Genomic DNA, 19,043 nt, shown 5'->3' on the forward strand with positions numbered 1-19,043 from the left:
ACAGTATTCTGTCTGTCAACCTGCATTAGATTTGTTCTTATGCTTTCCCATAAAGAGAGAAAGTGTGTTTATGTGTGTGTGTGTGTGTGTGTGTGTGTGTGGCCTGTCTCTCTGCTTGTGTATATTTTCTTTGTGCTGAGTGAAATGCATAATGCTGTCACTGGAGGTTCGTCCATGAAAGGGACAATTGGCACATAATCGCTGTAATAATCACTATGAAAAAACTCTCTTAGCGCTATTCACAAGTAGGACACACATATGCCGGCACACACAACATTAATGCTAATAGCGGGGATTAGATGTATACTTTGTGTAGCATGTAAATGTGTCTGTCATTACTGAGCGGGTGAAAACCTCCAATTGCACCGTAATAACATGCTTCGGTTCAGCCAATCACTGGCTTTTGTTCAGATTGAGTCATCTACGTCTGAGCGTGTCTGAAGAGAGTGTGACAAGGAGACTCTTGGGTGTTTTTGCTGCTATCTTTAGGAGCACTCCAATCTGAAGGATTACTGCTGTGGACGTAGGAGGGAACATTTTGCTCGGGACCAACTGCTGTGCATTAAATCTGTCTTCTGCCTTACAGTTGGCCAGAGGACAAATGTACTGTAGATCGGATCCTGGTCACGCCCAGCAGGGAGGGCACATATAACAACGTGTAGACAAGACTATGCTTCAGATATAGTGAGGTTTTTTTTGTTGTTTGCTTAAATAATCAAGCTCTATTTTTGTTAAACTGTCGCTGTAGTCAGAGCACATAGTTGTGAAATTGTAGCATTAGTTTTGAATGGAGCCCAATTTCCAAACTTTCCCACCCAACTTTCCCAGAAGATGCTTTAGCTGGCACAGATGCCACTAGAGCTGAGATAGTGGAGCGTTGGCCGAGGCGCGCTGAGTGAAAACAGACGCACACAATTTTAGGCAACGGGCCTGATTCCAGTGATCCACAAACTGTCCCACCTTGACACCCCCTCATCTTTCCTCCCCCCTTCTCCTCCCTCTTTTCTCTCCCCTGCTGTGGGTCTCCTCAGGCGCATGAATGGAAGTCTTTATTCCCGGGAGAACTGGTGGGAAGAACGAGAGAACGAGAAACAGGGATGGGGTTGGGGGGGGGGGGGGGGGGGCAATGAGGGAGGGAGGGAGGTCTGTGAGAGTGGCCACAAGATCAACACAGTGCCTCTTTTCTCCTCCATCGCTTTTCCCTCCTTTTCTCCGCACCCCTCCCCTCCACCTTCCCTCCCTCTCCTTCCACCCCGTTTTAAGTGCTGTGGACACAAAGCCGTGTTAGTATTCATGGTGTTTGTTTGCAGAGGAGCTGTGTGTGTCTCTGTGTGTGTGTGTGCGTGTGTGTGTGTGTGTGTGTGTGTGTGTGTGTGTGTGTGTGTGTGTGTGCGCAGAGCTGTCAGAAACACAGATCACAGTGAAGCAGCGCTCTGAATGGAGCTGGAGAGAGAGGGGCCGGGGGGGGTGGGGGGGTAGTTCCCACAGGGGGAGAATGGTCAGCTCCAAAAAAGAGAAAAGAAGAAGAAAAGGAGGGATGTGATAAGGAGGAGGGGGCTAGTGCACGAGGCCACAGGGGCAGAGGGAGACAGCATGGTGTCAAAGCCAAGGAGAGTGAGTGTGTGAGTGTGACGAGGAGGGAGAAGGTGGGAGAAAGAGAGGATCATATCAATCATAAGGTTTCGGAGGGAACTAGTTGTTAACGGGTCTAGGCACCTCTCTCCTTGTTTTTCTGCTGGTCCTCTTCTTCCCTCCCTCTCTCTGCCGCTCTCATTCTTTCAGTAACCCCCTCCCTCCCCGTTTCTCCCTCTCTCTTTCCCTCTCTCTCTCTTTCTGTGCCTCTCTCTCTCTCTTTCTCTTTGTGTGTCTGTCTGGACAGCTGCCCAGTTCCATACACAGGGAAAAATGAAACACTCTAACCACCGGGCGTGCAGCCAAATAAAAGGCTGCGAAAAACTATTTGAAGGGCAGCGTGTTTGTGTGTGTCTCTGAGTGCGTGCATGGAGTTTGTGTATATGTTTGCCGGTGTATTATGTGTGTATATGTGTGCTGGGTTGTGAGATTTGGGTGTGCCTGTTTAGGGTGTTCTTTCCCAGTATAATGGTGCAGCCAGGGTGCTCTGTGTGTGTGTGTGTGTGTGTGTGTGTGTGTGTGTGTGTGTGTGTGTGTGTGCGTGTGCGTGTGCGTGTGCGTGTGCGTGCGTACGTGAGGGAGAAGTTCCACTCTTGAGTTTATTCAACAGTGGAAAACGAGAGGCTGCAGGAGAGGAAAGGACAGGAGGGGCCGTCACATACCTCCCCTCACGTCAGAGTGGAGGAGAGAGAACTTTTTACATCCAGATCTGCGTTCACAACAGCCACAGTCAGGCGCACACACACACACACATGAATTTGTCCGTAAATATATGCTGACTCATTTGCAAAGTGCCTTTCAGTTGGGTGATTGCAGCACTTAGTCACATATTATCCACAAGCTCCTCTGCTGCGCTCTGACCTTATCTAATGGTTACATCACCAGTAGAAAGGAATGTGCAGCTCCATATCTGCCCGCATTCGGGTGTTGGAGACTGACTGTGACTGACTGAGACCAATTCATGTTGTTACAGTGCTGACCCAGTGGAAGACTTCCTAGAAATGGTTGTTGACCTGGCAGCTGAGCACGACCCTTAACCCCTGAACACGGCCCTGCCTAAGCGCCTCGAGGGAAGGAGAGTGCATCACGACTAAACATGCCTTGGGTCTGTTTCGTGCTGGCCTCTCTCCATATCTAAGTGTGACCCGAGGGGACTTGTGGAAGAAGGACAGTGTGGAAAAGGTTGAAGCCTCGCAGCTCTTGTGCTGGTGGGCTGCTCCAGGGTCAGAGTCCAAGCTCTGCTGATTTTCCCGACCGCTGCCCCCTGCTGCAGGCCAGCAGTAGCACAGTCCCTATTCACACAGCACTTGAAAAGAGCAGGGCAGTGTATGTACAACAGAGAAATCAGTTTGCAGAGTACAGCAATGTTTTTCTGTAGCACTGGTGCAGCCGTGCAGAGACTGTTAAAGTACATGATAAGGATAAGACCTCCAATACAGTGATGAAAAGGCAATGCAACAGAGAAAAGTGCATAGCACATATGAAAATGTAGAGTAATAATCACATAGCAAGGAGAACTAAAACAATAAATCCATTAGGTGTCAACTATTAAATTAATCAGCAACTAGTTTGACAACCAATTTATCTTTTTGAGTAATTTTTTTAAGAGAAAAAAGTCAAAATTCTGAGAAGACAGTGAAGACAGTGCATGTTGCACTGGGGCCTAAAGAGAATTGGGATAAAGGTGGCTTTTACAAGTGATTCAGATTGCACTCTATTATACGACTGTGATCACAGAAGAACTCACATTTAAACAAAAGTGTTGTTATGTGCTATTTATGCCCTCAAAAATGCCCTTCATTTTCTCTTTTTTTTGTAAAATAATTAGTAGCAAAAATGATAAATAAACTTTATTTAAAAGAAAAATATTTAATTAAATAAATCATTTCTTATTTTCTTTAGTATTTTTGTTATATACAGATTTGTAAAAATGATTGCTGGGTTATGTTGATGCCTTCCATTGTAAAATTTCAGTTTTATCATGTGACAAGATGATGCGGTATATGGTAGCTAGTTGAAATGCAAAATCAGGTACTCTGGCCCATCATTACAGTGTGTACTGGGGCCCATCTTAACTCATTTACTCTACTGTTTCAGCCTCTTAAATGTGAATATTTTGAGGTTTCTTTCCTCCTTTATGACAGTAAACTTTTTCACCATTTTCTGACAATGTTTAGAGCAAACAGCTAATCAATTAATTCAGAAAATAATCAACAGATTAATTAATAATGAAAATATTTGCTAATATTTTTAGATACAAAGCTAGTGACAATCTGTCAAGTTGTATGAGTGACTTAGATTGACCCTGTCTCAAACGGCAAGGAGAGTAAGTCTTTCTTTTCACACTGTGTTGACTACAACAACCACGAGACTACCTTGATCCATATGCCCACTATTTATATCTACTTGTGTGAATATCAGACAGTGTATTTTCCCTGGAAATGCTTCATGGAGTGTACGAGGCAGAGAGAAGGGGAGGCGGTGGTAGAAGGGCGGAAACTAAGAACAAAAAGCTGAACTGGTGCCAATAACCCAACCACAACCAGAGGGAGGGGGGCTCCCTATTTCTGTTTTGCTCTCCTATCTCTAGTAGGAAAGGTGTCCATGCCTCCTCTCTTTATTATCTCTCAGTGGTGGCTTTGTGGTTAGTTTGTGTATGTGTGTCTGCCTGACTCTAACCACCTCCATCTCCCCGTCTCTCTTTCCTCTGTGGCCTCCTTTAACCTGAAACAGCAGGTATTCTAGGACAGGTTAAATGAGAAAGCATGGGTGTATCAGGTGTCTGTCATCTTATCCCCCTGTGGACTCACAGCATCTCCTCTCCAGTGTCACTTTGTGCACACACACACACTTAAAACTCATATATATACACACACAAACACACACACATACATCTCAGGACTTAAAGGATACTATAGCAGTGTGTTCAGGAGGTAAATGAGAGTAAAAGCACGTGCATTTTGTGGCTTTGTTAATCATGCTGCTTAGTGTTTGCTTGTGTCTAGTGTGTGTTTTTTTATCCATGTGTGGAGTGTTATCTTACGCAGTGTTTATGTGTGTTATTGCGCTTGTGAGTGTGTGCAGCTTGCTTCTGCTGCCTTTGTGGAAGTACAAAAAGTGTAACTGCATAACTACTGATTGGACAGCAGAAAGGGGAAGAAAACAGTTGGATAGTGATAGAAAAAGGAAAGAAGAGATAAAGGCAAGCCACTGGCGGGGTAGAAGAAATGAAGTGCTTCTTCTTGCAAACATGCATACTGTGATAAGAACATTATATGCTTCTTTACTGTGTGTGTATGAGAGTGTGTGTATCTACAAAGAATGAGCTAATCACCTGGCAAGGTGCCGATCCATCTAGACTTAAATTGGTTGCCTGATTGTTTTTATACACTTTGTGCTACTATGTGTAAAACCAGGATTTCGTGAAGCCTTTGAAATGTGTACATCTACTGTATGCATGTGTGCGTGCGCGCTTGCACGCCTGTGTGTATATGCTGAGAGGCAGGCCTGTGGTTAGGTTACATCTCCCTGCAGCACAGCAGAACAGTGTCTTGTTGCGTCATACTGAGTCTGTTAATAACAGGCTAAACCACAAAGGCCATCCGCTGCTCTATTTCTCATCTTCCAGCAGTACATCGATTAAGCAGCAGTGATACATTTAGCAGGGTTAGGATTTCTATACTATATCAAGCTTTTACAATTTTAGTTTTACATGACAAATGTAAAGTAAGATTTGCTTCAGATTTGTGGCACGTCATGGGAAAAATGTAGATAAATTGTGCCATAGTTCAGAACACTAAAGCTGTGAACAGTACACGAAAGTTGTCAACAAAGTAAAGATAATAAATAGTAAATAATTCTGGGTCTAGGGCAGTCAGTGTTTAATACTGTGTGTAGTCAGACACCCCCGACTCCATCCCCCCCAGCTCTCACAGCATGCAACATCCTTGCCACAGGAATTTAATTGCTCTGTAAACAAGCCTTTTGTTTTGTTGCACACTGTTTGCTCATGCACACAAGATGCATTAAAAGCTCCAGTCCTGCCGTGAAAAGACGAGAATATCATATCAGAGAAGAGCAAATCACTGATTTGATTTGTGCTGACAAAAAGAAACTGACTGCAGCACTGGATGCTGTGTGACATATGTATTATCTCTGTGAAGATAGGCTCATGTTATGAAGACAGGATATAGAGTAGTCACAGCTTTATGATCACATTATCATTATCATATCATTTGTCTACCCCTGCAGCTATATACAGCTGCCTTGTGATGGCCGATCGTATGTGGTAACCGGTCTTTGTTTCTCCTCTCTGTCCTCCACAGACATATGAGCGTCAGTTCAGAATGCCTGAGCAGAGAGAGGGAGGCCTGCTGCAACTACTGGGAGATCACACTCCGCCCAAACACCAGCTTCGCAGCTCCCTCCTTCCTGCACACACACTTGCACACACACAGCAAACACAGCACACCCTCACGCAACAATTCCAGCATGCACACCAACACCAAATCAATCCGGACTGGATCACGTCTACAGCACCTTCAGCATCCCCGGCCAATCCTGCAGATTCGGAGCCAGCCAGAGAACTGGCAGGAGCCAGCAGGAGCTCTTTGCTCGATCCAACCCAACCGTTCTCACGCACAGCGACACGAAGCCCCTCGCCTCAGAGATCTCTGACTCCAGACCTGCAGCTGCCAGTGGTTACAGATGCCAGTATTCTCAACTTGACCTCTCTCAGCAGGTATGGTTTGTTTTCTTGTATGGTGGATTTTATCATGAGCCAAACATGATCATTAGAACAATTATGCTGTGCACTACGCAAAGTGGATGGGAGAAAGTCAATATAATGCTGTATTGTGATGTTTCCTGGTTTTGTTTAATTTTGCTATAATAACAAAAAAAATGCAAAATATTACAGGTTATCATAATTGTAAAACTGTGAAAACTTTATATCATAAGAGTCCTCTAATGATACCAATCCATAAATACAGACACAAAAATAGTCAATACTGGTGAATACTGGTAAATACTGGTGAATATGGGTACTGGTTATATTATGGTGAAATACAAAACATTCTTTCTCTCTCCCTCCTCTCCCTTTGTCATCATTTTTTCTCTGTATACATCTCTCCAGGGGGAGGGGGTTGCAAGAGGTCAGTGAGCAGCTCTTTGGGAACATCAAGAGGAAGTACGGCAGGAAGGACTCCCAGAGGATGCTCTGTAATCCCCACAGTGCTGAAACACCTTGGGGAAGACAGCCAGAGAAAGAATCGGAGAGCCCAACTAATTCAGAGGAGAGGCAGAAGTACAGGCACGAGGAGACGGCTGAGCGGTTTCATGAAGAAAGAGAGGAAAGGAGGAAAGAGGACAGAGAGCGAGCGACTGCTGGGAGGAGGGGAGATGAAGAAGACAGAGGGATGCCCATGCTGACAGAGGAAGGGAAAGGAAGAAAGAGGAGGAGGAGGCCTTCTTTCGACGAGTCACTTTCTGTAGAGGAGCAATTACAGCAGCGGCAGGACTCTGACGCTACAGAGAAGCACCAGCCTGGGCCCCCAGAACCCAAAGTATCACATAAGATGGAGACTCACAAAAATGATTCTCGGCTCACGAGTCAGGCAGATGTCAGCAGAGAGAGGATAGAGAAAGCAGAGAGAGCAGATAAAGGTGATAAAAGGGAAAAGGGAGAGAGGGCAGAGAGAGGAGAGATAGTTACAAGTGGAACTGACCCAGAGTCAACTTTGGGTGCAAACAGAATGAAAAAGAACCCAGTGGGTCGTCCGAAAGTCAGCACAGACACCCTTAAACACAGAGAGCCTCCTCACAATCACATCAACAAAGCCAATCTTCACACACACCCCAGACTCCCAAGCCCAAACCCCAGCCCCAGCCCCAGGGGCAGCATCAGCCCCAGCCCCAGCCCTAAACCCAGGGCTAACATGAGCCCCAGTCTCAGCCCCAGGCCCAGGGCGGCCCTGAGTCCGAGCCCCAGCCACAGCACCAGCTCCACAGCCAGCTCCAGACCAACTAAGGCCAAGGACAGATGGTCCTACCTGAAAGCTAAAAGCCATGCCAGCCTCACGTCACCACAGAGAGACAACCGGGGTAGCCCCTCGACCTTAGCTGACCCACCATCAGCCTTCCCCATCACCCCCTCCAGCCCCCTCTACACCAACACCGACAGCCTGACTGTCCACACACCCATTAAGAGGAAACGAGGACGCCCCAAGAAACAGCCTCTCCTCACAGTGGAGACCATCCATGAGGGCACCTCCACCTCACCTCCAAGCCCGCTGGCACAGGAAACCTCTGTGGGGCTAAACCGTCGAAAGAAGACACACACACTCAACACATTAGTCCAAATGGGCTCCCCCACCACCAGCGCAAATTCTAATAGTCTGAAACTAAAGCGTGGCAGGGGCCCCTCCAGGCCAGTTAATAAGATGAAGCTTGGTAAAATGCAAAGCATCCTGAATGAGATCCTTTCAGGTTCCAATCAGAACACGGCTCTGGCTCTGAAGTCACCTTCTGCCCCTGTTAGCTCGGCTATGAGCGCCATGGCGTCCACCATCGAGGCTCGGCTGGGAAAACAAATTAATGTCAGCAAGAGAGGAACCATCTACATTGGTAAAAAGAGAGGGCGGAAACCCAGAGCAGAAGCCCAAGGCTCTAACCCTCCTAAAACCACTAGGGACAAGCCCCCTCTGTCTGTCTCCACGTCCAGTCTCTATGAGAGCCCTGTAGTGCCTTCTGCCACCTTGTCTCCCAGCTCCAGTGCTCCATCCATAAGAACCAGCCACTCTGATGCTGCTATGCCCAGTTTGCAGCCCATCTCAGCCCTGCCCTCCAAGCCACCGGGCAGGAGCTTCCTGTCTGGTGGATGGAAACTGTCTCCTCCACGCCTTCTGGCCAATTCACCTTCGCACCTGTCAGAGGGGGCGTCAGTGAAGGAGGTGACGCTGTCTCCCATCAGCGAGTCCCACAGTGAGGAGACTATTCCAAGTGACAGCGGGATTGGGACGGATAACAACAGCACCTCAGATCAAACTGAGAAGGGCCCCGCTTCTAGACGCAGGTGCTAATACACTTCCTTACATTTCTTGAACTTTGAGGTTTTTGTTTTTTTTGCATTTCAGTTTTATGTTATGTTATTTATGTTTATATTCATATAAAATGCTGTTTTAAAACAGAAGCCTACACAGAAATTTGAATTGTACAGCCACTGGCAAGTACTGTTAGAGAGCAATGCAGAAGAATTGCTCTTCAGTTAACTGTGTAATGTTTGCTTAATGCCATACCAGTTTAATGTTTAAAGTCCCACACGCACCAAACCGACATCAAAGAGCTAGTGGCGACTAAAGCAGACTTTCCGTCTAATCTTGTCATCTGTGTCTCGGCCAAAAAGTTGCACATGAACAAACCACAAAGACTACAACTGACGGCCAACCAGCACGTATGTTCTGCCACTGCATGAGAGGAAATGAGAGGAAAACTCCATATCAGCAGTCTGTAATCCGCATTAAATAAGGGAAACCGGAAGATCGCCTTGATGTTAGTCAGCACAGTAACATCACAATCTAATGTTAAAAGAGCAAAGCATATTTACCATGCTGAACAATAACAAAAACCATCAGGAAATGTTTTTGCCAAAGAGCTCAATGGTTTAAGAAAAAAAAATCTTGCCTTCTGAAGTTTGTTTTGACCTCACGCCCTCTTGACTTTAATTATTGTTTACTTTCCTCATTTCCATTTCTCTCGTGCACTGAGCTGAACTGCCAATCAGAGTGATTTCATTCAACATGTTCTGCTGTCTCAGGGGCCAATTCAGTATGCCAATAAAAAGCCAGCAAGGGCCACCGAGGGCCCATGGTGCAGGACAAAACGCAAAGACAAGGGCAACATACAGCCCAACACTGACCAGCCACCATCGGCTTGGTGTGCCAGGGCCTTAACCTGAGCCATGCCATGAAATACTGATAGCAATCATTTTATATCCATACAGGGTTAATAGTAAACAGCTGGTCATTTTTGTTTACATATCGGATCCGCACTTAGTATTGGCCAATAAGCAAGTGCAGTCATTGGAATTGGTATTGGGAAGGAAAATGGTATGGAGACATCTCTGGCTTTAATGTGATTTTTTCTATTTCATGTTGTGTTCATACAGGTACTCATTTGATCTGTGTGGGTTTGAGGCTGCAGAGGCAGCAGCCCTGGAAGCATCCAACAGGAGCAGCAGAGCACGCTGTGAACGGCAAGCAACCACTGTTGACAACTTCCTGTCGCAGCAGGAAAAGAAGCAGAAACATCATCGACGGAAGAGGAAGTGCCTACAGAGCCGGGATCATCTTCACTTTCTCTCTGAATTGGAGGAGGTTAGAAACGCAACAATACATTCAGTCTGTGATCTTTGACCAAGCACTGTAATGTGTATATTAAACGGTATATTTTTCTTACTCTGCGTCTTTTTACCCTCCATGCAGGTTGTGTTAAAGCTCCAGCAGCTACGAGTGTCTCACAGGCGATACACCTGCTACCCCCAGCAACCCTATCCCTCCATTTTCCGCCTCAACTTCCATCATTACTACCCTGTTACCTACGACTCCTACCCCTGTGACTCCAGCTCATACCTCCGCAGGAGTGCGGATCTAAAGGCTAAGAGGAGACGCGGCCGTCCAGCCAAAACCAGCGAGCCAATCACATCGAAGCTGCCTTTTGTTCAAGGATATGGTTATCCGCTGGCAGGGGGAAATTACTATGCAGCACCGTATGCGATGCCTTACGCACCTCCTCTGAGTCTCGGCTACTTTCCCCCTGCTCCCCCATTTTATCTACCCCACCACTCACTTGGACCTGCACCTCCATCTCCCTTCATGAGGCCCGCTGTCCCCCCTCCCAAGGCTTTCCACTCAAGTGGACATTCAAAGCTCCAGCCAGGGGCCAAGCTCCGCAGCACCAGTGGGCCACTCCAGGGGCCCTCTGTAAGAGGAGAGGGCCTGGGATCCCTGGGCAGTGGCAGTGCAGGGGGTCTCGCAGGGGTTCGCCTCCATAAGAGGAAGCACAAGCACAAACACAAGCACAAGGACGAACCCCTCCTTTCACTGCGAGACCGGCAGGAGTTGGGTGGGCTCTTCAGCGGAGCTAAGACCAACGCTCGTCTCAGCATGCTGAGCGACAGGAGGGACTTGGCCAGTCAGGGCTCTTCAAAGCATTTGGAGAAGCAGAGGGGCAGCAGTAGAGGCTCAGGCCTGGGATCCAGCTTAGGGATGTTTGAGTCGGACCAGCTGTCCACACACTCTCTCGCTGACAGCCAGTTCCACTCCCGTCAGACTCGACAGCCAATAAACAGCTTCATGAGCAGCTACAGTAGCCAATCGCAGCGGTCAGAGTCCGCTTCTGACCTCTTTCTAGGGTCACGTGAGGACGAGTGTGGAGGAAGGAGCAGGAAGACGAGGCTCACTGTGTTTGGAGATCAGGGCTTAATGTCATTCCAAACTGCCCGGCAGGAGCCAGGACAGATGAACAACTGCTCCAGTCCCTCCCTCACTGGTAAGAACCTCTTACATCAGGATTACCTGTTCATTTTTAAACCACACTGTGTATTTGCAAAGGAGTGCACTGACGGTTTGCCATGATCAGAAACCATGACAGCAGGAATAGTATTTCTTTTGATAGCGGTGTCACGCTAAATTATATTGCTTACTTTGATGAAGTGTTGGAGGTTGGAGGTTAGCCCAAACTTCAGCAACTGCCTGTTGCTCGCTTGTCTTTATCTAACCAGTTCACTTATGGCCACTTCCTGTAGCTGCCTCACAATAAAAGCCATTCATGGATCACCTGTGGAAAGCTTCTGATGTAAAGAGTCAGCAGGGAGTGTTCGACTGACATTAACAGTAGCTGAACACAGCAATGGACCTCATTACAGATCTGACTGTAAGGCAGAGGAGGGCAGATCATAAAACAGTGAGACTCCTATTTGTTAGAGTAAAGTCAGAACAGGAATATAGTGAAACAAAACTGCAACTGATGGTGACTTCTACTGTACACAGGAGTTTAAAAATAAATAACTGAACTTGATTTTAACATGATGTTGACATAGCTTGGACAAGGGTTGCTGCGTGCACATCCAGTGCTTCCTGCAGTGAGGAATGATGCATCACTTGTGCTTTACTGTGTAGCATCTTACAAGCCAGTTATGTTTAACCTGCCAAGGTTGCAAAACTGTTCACATAGCTAAATCTGGAGCATGTTTGCAAAAATAATTGGTCTCCAATATATTATTCTGCTCCCTAGTGATGATGGTCTTGTAATTTGCTGGCGCAGAGACTTAATCATATATTTAGTCAGTTAACAGGGTTTCCCTGTTTTAAACATAGATGGCAGCATTTTCGTCAAGGTGATTCCTATTTATAAAAGTGCCATGAACAACATAATCCAGACATACAGTGGACAAAGAGGCAGGGTAACCCCAAATCCTCACTTCCAAAATAATGTGTATTTTGGTACACTCTGTATTCTGCTGTCTTTGAGCACATCTGGCTGGGGATAGAGAGAACGTAATGCATGGATGGAGACGACTATAATTCACCAATCTCTCCTTCCTCCCCTCCCTCCCTTCCTCCTCTCCTGCCAATGCCTTTGCCAGAGATATATTATTCACACAGTGTGATTTATTTTCTACAGACACGCCGTAAAAGGCCCTTGCCTGTGTTAAAAGAGCTGGCTGGCAGCCAGGGGTTTAATGACTGGGGCCTAGTCCAGTGGTGGGGAGGAGAAGCCAGGGGCTCAGTTAGAATACACCCCCCCCACCCCAGGGGATCCAGGACGGATGACTCATATACACACAACTCCCCCATTTACGGCGTGTCTGTAGAAAGAAAATTATCCCTCTAGTGTTGTTATGCCTCCTCTACCTTCCATGTCCTTCCCTCTTCCCCTTGTGCTGCTTCTGCAGTTCTTGCCCTTGCTTTCCTCCTTTGCCTGTCTCCCACAATCCCCACATCCATACCCAGACTTCCCCTTGTTCCTCCGCCTCTTCCTCCCCCTCCCCCTCCCCCTTATATCTCTCTTTCCTCTTCCCTTTCTCTTTCTGCCTTTTCCCCTGTCTCCCCTCCCCCTCGTTCTCCCATTACCCTCTCTTTTCCCCATTCTCCCTGCCCCTCCTCTAGCATGACTTACTGCCTCACTTCACAGCTTTAGCCCAATTAAAACACTGGCGCGTGTGCATACGCATGCATGTCACACAACCATACATGTACACTTGCACATGCATGTGCACCCTAGACCTTAGATACATACACAGTTAGATAGATCCCCATCCACAAGCTGATAAAAATGTAAAATTCACATATTTGAGCACGAGCACTGACGAGTTTGAGATTGTAAATCATTCCTCAGTGGAACTAGTTTGCAGTGATTACATTTTTTGTGAATGTGTTTGTGTGTGTTTATTAACTAATCAGAAGGTCTCCCTGCAGCTGACAGCAATCTCTCTCATGCACATTTGCATAAAAGCAGGTCATCTTATACTAAATTACACATAATCATTTTCTTTGTGTCACATGACTTCTATAAACACATGCATGCACTCCCATGCAGAGAAACAGTCTCATCAAATGATAAACATAGAGAATCACTCCATCTTGTCTGAAACCCGGTCTGCGAGCATGTATCTCTGTGCCGTAGTGACTTCCTATTCCACAGAGAAACAGGTCCTCAGTGCTATACGGCCCCTCACACTGCTGAAGGTCACTGGTTTTATGTTCCGTGTATGCAGCTCATAAATTTCTGCTACTTTGTAGTGTGTGTGCGTGTGTGTTTGTGTGTGTGTGTGCACACTTTTGTTCAGCTCATAAACTACTGCTACTTAGTGCTTTCTGCATTAGACTAATTTCACTGTCTGCCCTGAATTCTCGAGCAACAATAGAGTGAAATGTTCCGCTGAGTTTTAAATGGAGGGCGGTCAGGCCTCTCTTTATCTTCTCTTACTCTTAGTTCATTAGCAAACACCTTACCGTGGATCCATGCACTCTTAAACTCTTAATTTTCCCTTCAAATTGGTTTCTTGTAACATAAAAAACATTGGATGATACAAATATGTTCTGTATCTCAAAACAGAAATAGAAGTGCTGCAGGTGCTCTTTGGATACTTCAGGTGTACTGTGTTTATTCCATTTTGTGAACGTCTCATTACATGAGTAAAGTATACTCTTGATCAAAAAGTATAACATGTAAGTCTTTGGATGTTTTGTGCAGAAAAATAAAAATGCATTTATTTTGCATGTATACCAATGTATAGCAACTCACAGGTCTTCATCAGGGTCATTGTCTGCTGTAATCTGCTTAATTTTTGCACAAACCTTACTCCTTGGATCACTTTTGAAGGAGACTTGCATTTTATATTTTTTGTTTGAGAATACACTTTATTCATGCAATGAGCTCTCTACAACTTACACCTAAAAACATGAAAGTAAATTATTCTAACCCAAGATGCCATGTTGATCAAATATTCTCAATTTATTGTGTGCATCACTTTTTATATGATACCCTTTAACGTAGTTCACCATATTTGGTGTATAAAACAGTTTTTGGGGGTATAATACGGTCTCAATTTTTTATTTTTAATTTGTTTAACAAAAGAATCCTGAAACCACTTTTATTTATTTATTTTTACCAACATAGGCAAATGTTAATTCCCTTCCTCAGATTGCAAAAAAGTAGTTCTATGATTTTGGATTCTGGATGTTATACTGTGGTAAAAACAAATGCAGATTCCACTGTTTTGATTGCACATAAACAGTAAACCTTTTTTTTATGCATATGATGATGTGCTCCTTATACTATTACAGTTTTAGTAAAATTATACAAATAGCAATGTATCACCCTGCTTACAGTATAGCAATATATCACAATATATTGATTCATAAGCTCTGAATCATGATTCTTTATGTATCGCCAGATCTTGCCGGTATATAACGTTACTGGTTTGGTTTATTGCAGTCGTCATGTGTTAGAGCACCGCAAAAACATGCTACATTGTATCACGAGTCATCAAGAGTTCTGGAGGGAAAGAGGAGAGGAGATGGTTTGGGAATCCAGGAATGGGCGTAAAAGCTCAAGAAAAAGAGACCAAGCATGTTGTATGCACACTGCTTGGGGACTGGTGGCTGATTGTGCTTTTCCTCCATTTTGGCTGTGGCTCAGTCTGAGCCCCGGGAACAGTGCCCAGGCAGAGAGGAGGAGGAGGAGGGGGGAGCTGAGAAACAGGACAGAGATGGGAAACAAAAAGAATGACAGAGATGGACCAAGACCAGGAAGCGGTTTCTGAAATAGAGACGGAAATGAAATGGTGCAGTGTTACCAATTTAATTGAAAATTAGAGAGTAGCATATTGCCGCCCATGAAGAGTAGAGTGGAAAGAAGAATGAGGGTGATGGAGAAAAGGGGGAAAGAGACAGGATAGAACAGCGTGTAAAGGGCATACTGCCCAGTTCATCAGTGTGAAGGAAACAATATGGCTCCAGTTTCTTCTGCTCAGCCATTCTGAACTGCTGAATTCATTATTTGTGCATGTTGGGCATGAGTGTGTATGCACATGTGTGTGTTTGTGACTGCGCATGTGGATAAATGTGTCGATTTGTGTGTTTGCATTTGTGTGTTTGGCTTTTTGGCAGCCTGTGCTCCAGATGCACAGGGTTGTTATTGTGTAGCGACGTATTAAATGGTTGAAGGAGACATTTCTGTGGGTTTCCTGCTTGCAGAATGGGATCTCCTTCTCACCCCTCTCCTCTCTGCTCTCTAGTAGACAATTACAGGATAGGATCTGCTCTCCTGGCTCAGCTGGGCTTTGAAAGGCTTACATGAATATGTCAAAATTAGCAGGAAGCTCTTGAAGCAAAAAAAAAAAAAAAAGACATTCTCACCATGAGCTAAATTGGCATGATGTCTTTCCTGGCCTTTCCAAGGCTGCTCCTTTTGACTGACATGTTAGTGTGAAAACTGGTTTCTCTTTATAGACTTTGCTAGTTATTTACCTTGTGATGTCTCACCTCACTCATGCCCACTCTCTCCTCTCCCAGATGTTCCCAGTAAGCGGAGGTATAAGCGACGGGAGGTGGAGCAGATCCAGAAGGACGTGAGGAGAATGCATTCTTTGAACTTTGAGCATGTGCAGAAGATCCTCCGTGCCAAGCGCCTGCAGCGACAAGCCAAAACAGGAAACAATGTCATCAAAAGACGGCCTGGGCGGCCCCGAAAACAACCCGTGGAGAAATCGGAGTCGAATAATGAGAGGGAGGAAGATCGGGCTGATGGTCGGGGTTTGGACATGTTGGCCGGTCGGAGAAGCGATGGCAGGACTCTGGGGATGCCCGTCCTGGAGAGGTGTGACGACCTGCCAGGTAGGCAGAGCCTCAGGCCAAGCTTGACCCCCGAGCCTCTGGAGTTCTCAAATCACGATTCCATCTCAGCAACGATTGAGACCGTGGTGCATCAAGCGCGATCTGTGCCTCCGATGGCCAAAGGTGGGAAACGCAGAGGCAGGGCCCACAGCAGGGACGAGTTATGGGCTCCCTCCAGTCAATAGACCTGCAGGAGGGAGCAACTCCTGAACGGAGAGCAGTTATCGGAGTCAGTGCTGCTTCAGATGCAGCGTCCTTAATTGTTGGACTCCTTTGGTGCACTTTGACTTGTTAATGATTGGCGAGGACTACAGAGGGTCAGTGGAGGAGCAGGAGGAGGGAACACTTTCGGTACCACCCCTCTGCTTGCTACAAGACATGAGCCTTTCGAGGATTCATTGGACCTTCATTTACAATGGCACTATATGGTACTATTTGATACTGACTCTGATGCTATAAAAGTGTGTGGTACTTATGATAGTGTAGGATATTATGTGATTCTTTATGTATCTGATACAGTGATGTGTATGGTACTTTATGATACTGTATCTGAATGTGGCTTTAGCCATATATTTACCAGCAAGGGGAGGGGGAATGGTTAATATTAAACTGTGCAGCTCTGCTTATTTTTGCCTTTCTGAGGAAGCTTGTCAAAGACGTGGGATAAACAGCAGTAATTAAACCACCTTACCCTTTTACTTATCCCTGTGTTTTGCTCCCACCCTCGTCTGTACCTTCCTTGTTTTCTTTCCGAGGAGTAACTGATACTTGCTGGCAGCTCCTCACCCCTGGTCCCGCTCCCCACTCACCCCAGTTCTTTAACCCTCCCTGGTGCCTGCCGCTCAGCCCCATCTCGCTTTGTCCTCTCATCTACTCCCAGTCATGTTTTACATCTCCCATTGCTTGATCTCCCTCAACCCACCCCCGCCCCCGTCTCATCTATTTCTCGCTCCCTGCTCAGGCCCGACCTGAGCAGGGACATAAAGGCAATATAGTGGATGAGACTGTCCCAGACTGTACATAGAAACAAAGTCCACTGTTGCCTGCCTTGTACAATGAGAAACCAGCTCATAGACGCGTACTGGCATACAGTATATCAAATTGTTGTACCATAGACAATGAAAGTTGTGTATTGTTTTATAACCAAAAACAGACATGGGTGCGACTCAAGACAAGTTTGTTTTCAGACCGAAAGAACCACATATATTCATTCATACACTCATTGTTGTGTTTATATCCGGGGGCATTGCATACAGGAGGAATATCAGGTGTGTTTTTGGTAAACCTTAAAACTGGTTTATTGCACTATGGGAAAAAAACATACACTTGCATCAATCAAATGCAGCACTTACATGCTTGTTCCAGCCTTATGTTTTGGCCTTCGATGGTTTGGATATCCATTCCAGAGAGCATGCATTATTTTAATCAATTTGTATATGCAGGCTGCGCAGCCAAAAGCGTTGAACCGAAGCCCGAGTCTGAATCGTGATTGGACAGTTCAGCTGAAGAGGGCTCACAGTCAGTGTTTTGAAAAGTTAATCCCAGTCTTTCTACTTAACATGATTTTAATCCATATCCTTTTTTTTAAAGCAAATCCAGTATTTAGATTTAGAAACCAAAGTCTCAGTATTCAGTGTAAGGATGTATTATTTAAAAGAATCAGAGTTTGACAAACTCTCCACCATGTTGGCACCAATGTAAAGCATTCCTATGTGCACTCTAGAATGTAGCCATCTTGGATTTTTGTGTCAATATGTTAAGCCTTTGTTAAACTCTATCTACAGTATCTGTGGCTTTGGGTAGTGGCTGGTTCTTTCTCTAAGTATTTCAGAATATAAGCAATCGATCAGTGTTTCTTTGGCAACTTTGTTCAAGTTTTTTGTTTTTTTTACAGGAGATTTACAGAGTTTTCTTTGGGTTGGGTGGGATTCTCAGTTGCAGCAGTTCAACTTGTGCCTTATGTTTCTTTCTCTCACCAATTACATTTGACCTGAGAAATAACAAGTGGCAAAGAGTGCCCCGGAAATTGACCCCAAATATTCATGATTGTGCATATGACGCATGTGTCTTAGTCATCCGAACCCTGACACTGCCTGTGTCCCTTCACAGCTTCCATAGCCAGCATCCTCTGTTTTCCAGCTACAATGTGTGAATTCTAGGATAGCGAAGGAATGACTGCTCTTACCCAAAGCTGCGTTTCCATCAAAAGCTTTCGGTATAGTACCTTTGGAACCAAAAGCAACACCTATGAACAGGTAATTAGACCCTATATCTGTATAGTGTTTCCACCACAGACAGTACTCTTACATGTGGGCGGGGTTGTTGTTACTCACTGCTCCGTCCAGCAGTACTCGCTGTATTTGCTTGTTCACAGGTGATACTGAGTGAAGTCTGCACCTCATTTATCATACACAGAACGGGGCTGCAGGCTGGAGTGAGAGTCTCTCTCAATCATGGGATATTTTTTAAAAAAAAGCACGTTTGTGCATCGACTCCTTGTCAGGCAAGAGCAGGGGTTTAGTGCTGCCGGAGAACACCAAGCGAAGCTCCATTTTGTTTATTTCTCCAAGTTAGAATAAACATATGAAGTTCACACAATCTGCTTGTGATGCATGTAATTTTTTTAAATGCTTGAAGATCCACTCATAACTTAAAGTGTATGTCATCCAAGAGAGACAATAAAAACAGATTGAGTGGTCAAAGTTGTCATATTGTAATTTAAGGTGTGCTGATGGATTCACATCGCCAACTCGTGCATTGAGTAACACTACAAGTAAACGTTCCCCCTTAAAAGTTGCGGGCAGTCAGCCCAGCTGCTGCTCGAGGCTCCAAAACACCCTTTCTGTATTATAATTATAGTTTACTAATCTATGAAAACTGGTTACGGTAAAAACGGATGTCAAACAAGCCACTGCTCAGCCCTGAGCACAGAGTATTGATTCTCCACTATTGACGCACTACAGTGTTTCTACTTCCACCTTTCAGTAATGGATCTGTGTGCTAGCTACCTCAGGC

At 45.5% G+C, this 19,043-nt stretch overlaps 1 protein-coding gene across 1 annotated transcript in view; it reads left to right on the forward strand.

Annotated features, from left to right (window-relative positions):
* The window catches only part of setbp1 (SET binding protein 1), a 40,113-nt gene extending 22,505 nt beyond the window's left edge, over positions 1-17,608 (forward strand). Inside the window, exons 3-7 of the mRNA XM_042489000.1 lie at positions 5,958-6,373; positions 6,767-8,704; positions 9,797-10,004; positions 10,113-11,178; positions 15,708-17,608. Of these exons, the coding sequence (XP_042344934.1) occupies positions 5,958-6,373; positions 6,767-8,704; positions 9,797-10,004; positions 10,113-11,178; positions 15,708-16,213 (4,134 nt within the window). The 3' untranslated portion in view covers positions 16,214-17,608. The remainder of the gene's footprint in view (positions 1-5,957; positions 6,374-6,766; positions 8,705-9,796; positions 10,005-10,112; positions 11,179-15,707) is intronic.
* The last annotated feature ends 1,435 nt before the right edge of the window (positions 17,609-19,043 follow it).

This window comes from Plectropomus leopardus, chromosome 6 (genome assembly GCF_008729295.1).
Source record: "Plectropomus leopardus isolate mb chromosome 6, YSFRI_Pleo_2.0, whole genome shotgun sequence".
Taxonomy (NCBI): domain Eukaryota; kingdom Metazoa; phylum Chordata; class Actinopteri; order Perciformes; family Serranidae; genus Plectropomus; species Plectropomus leopardus.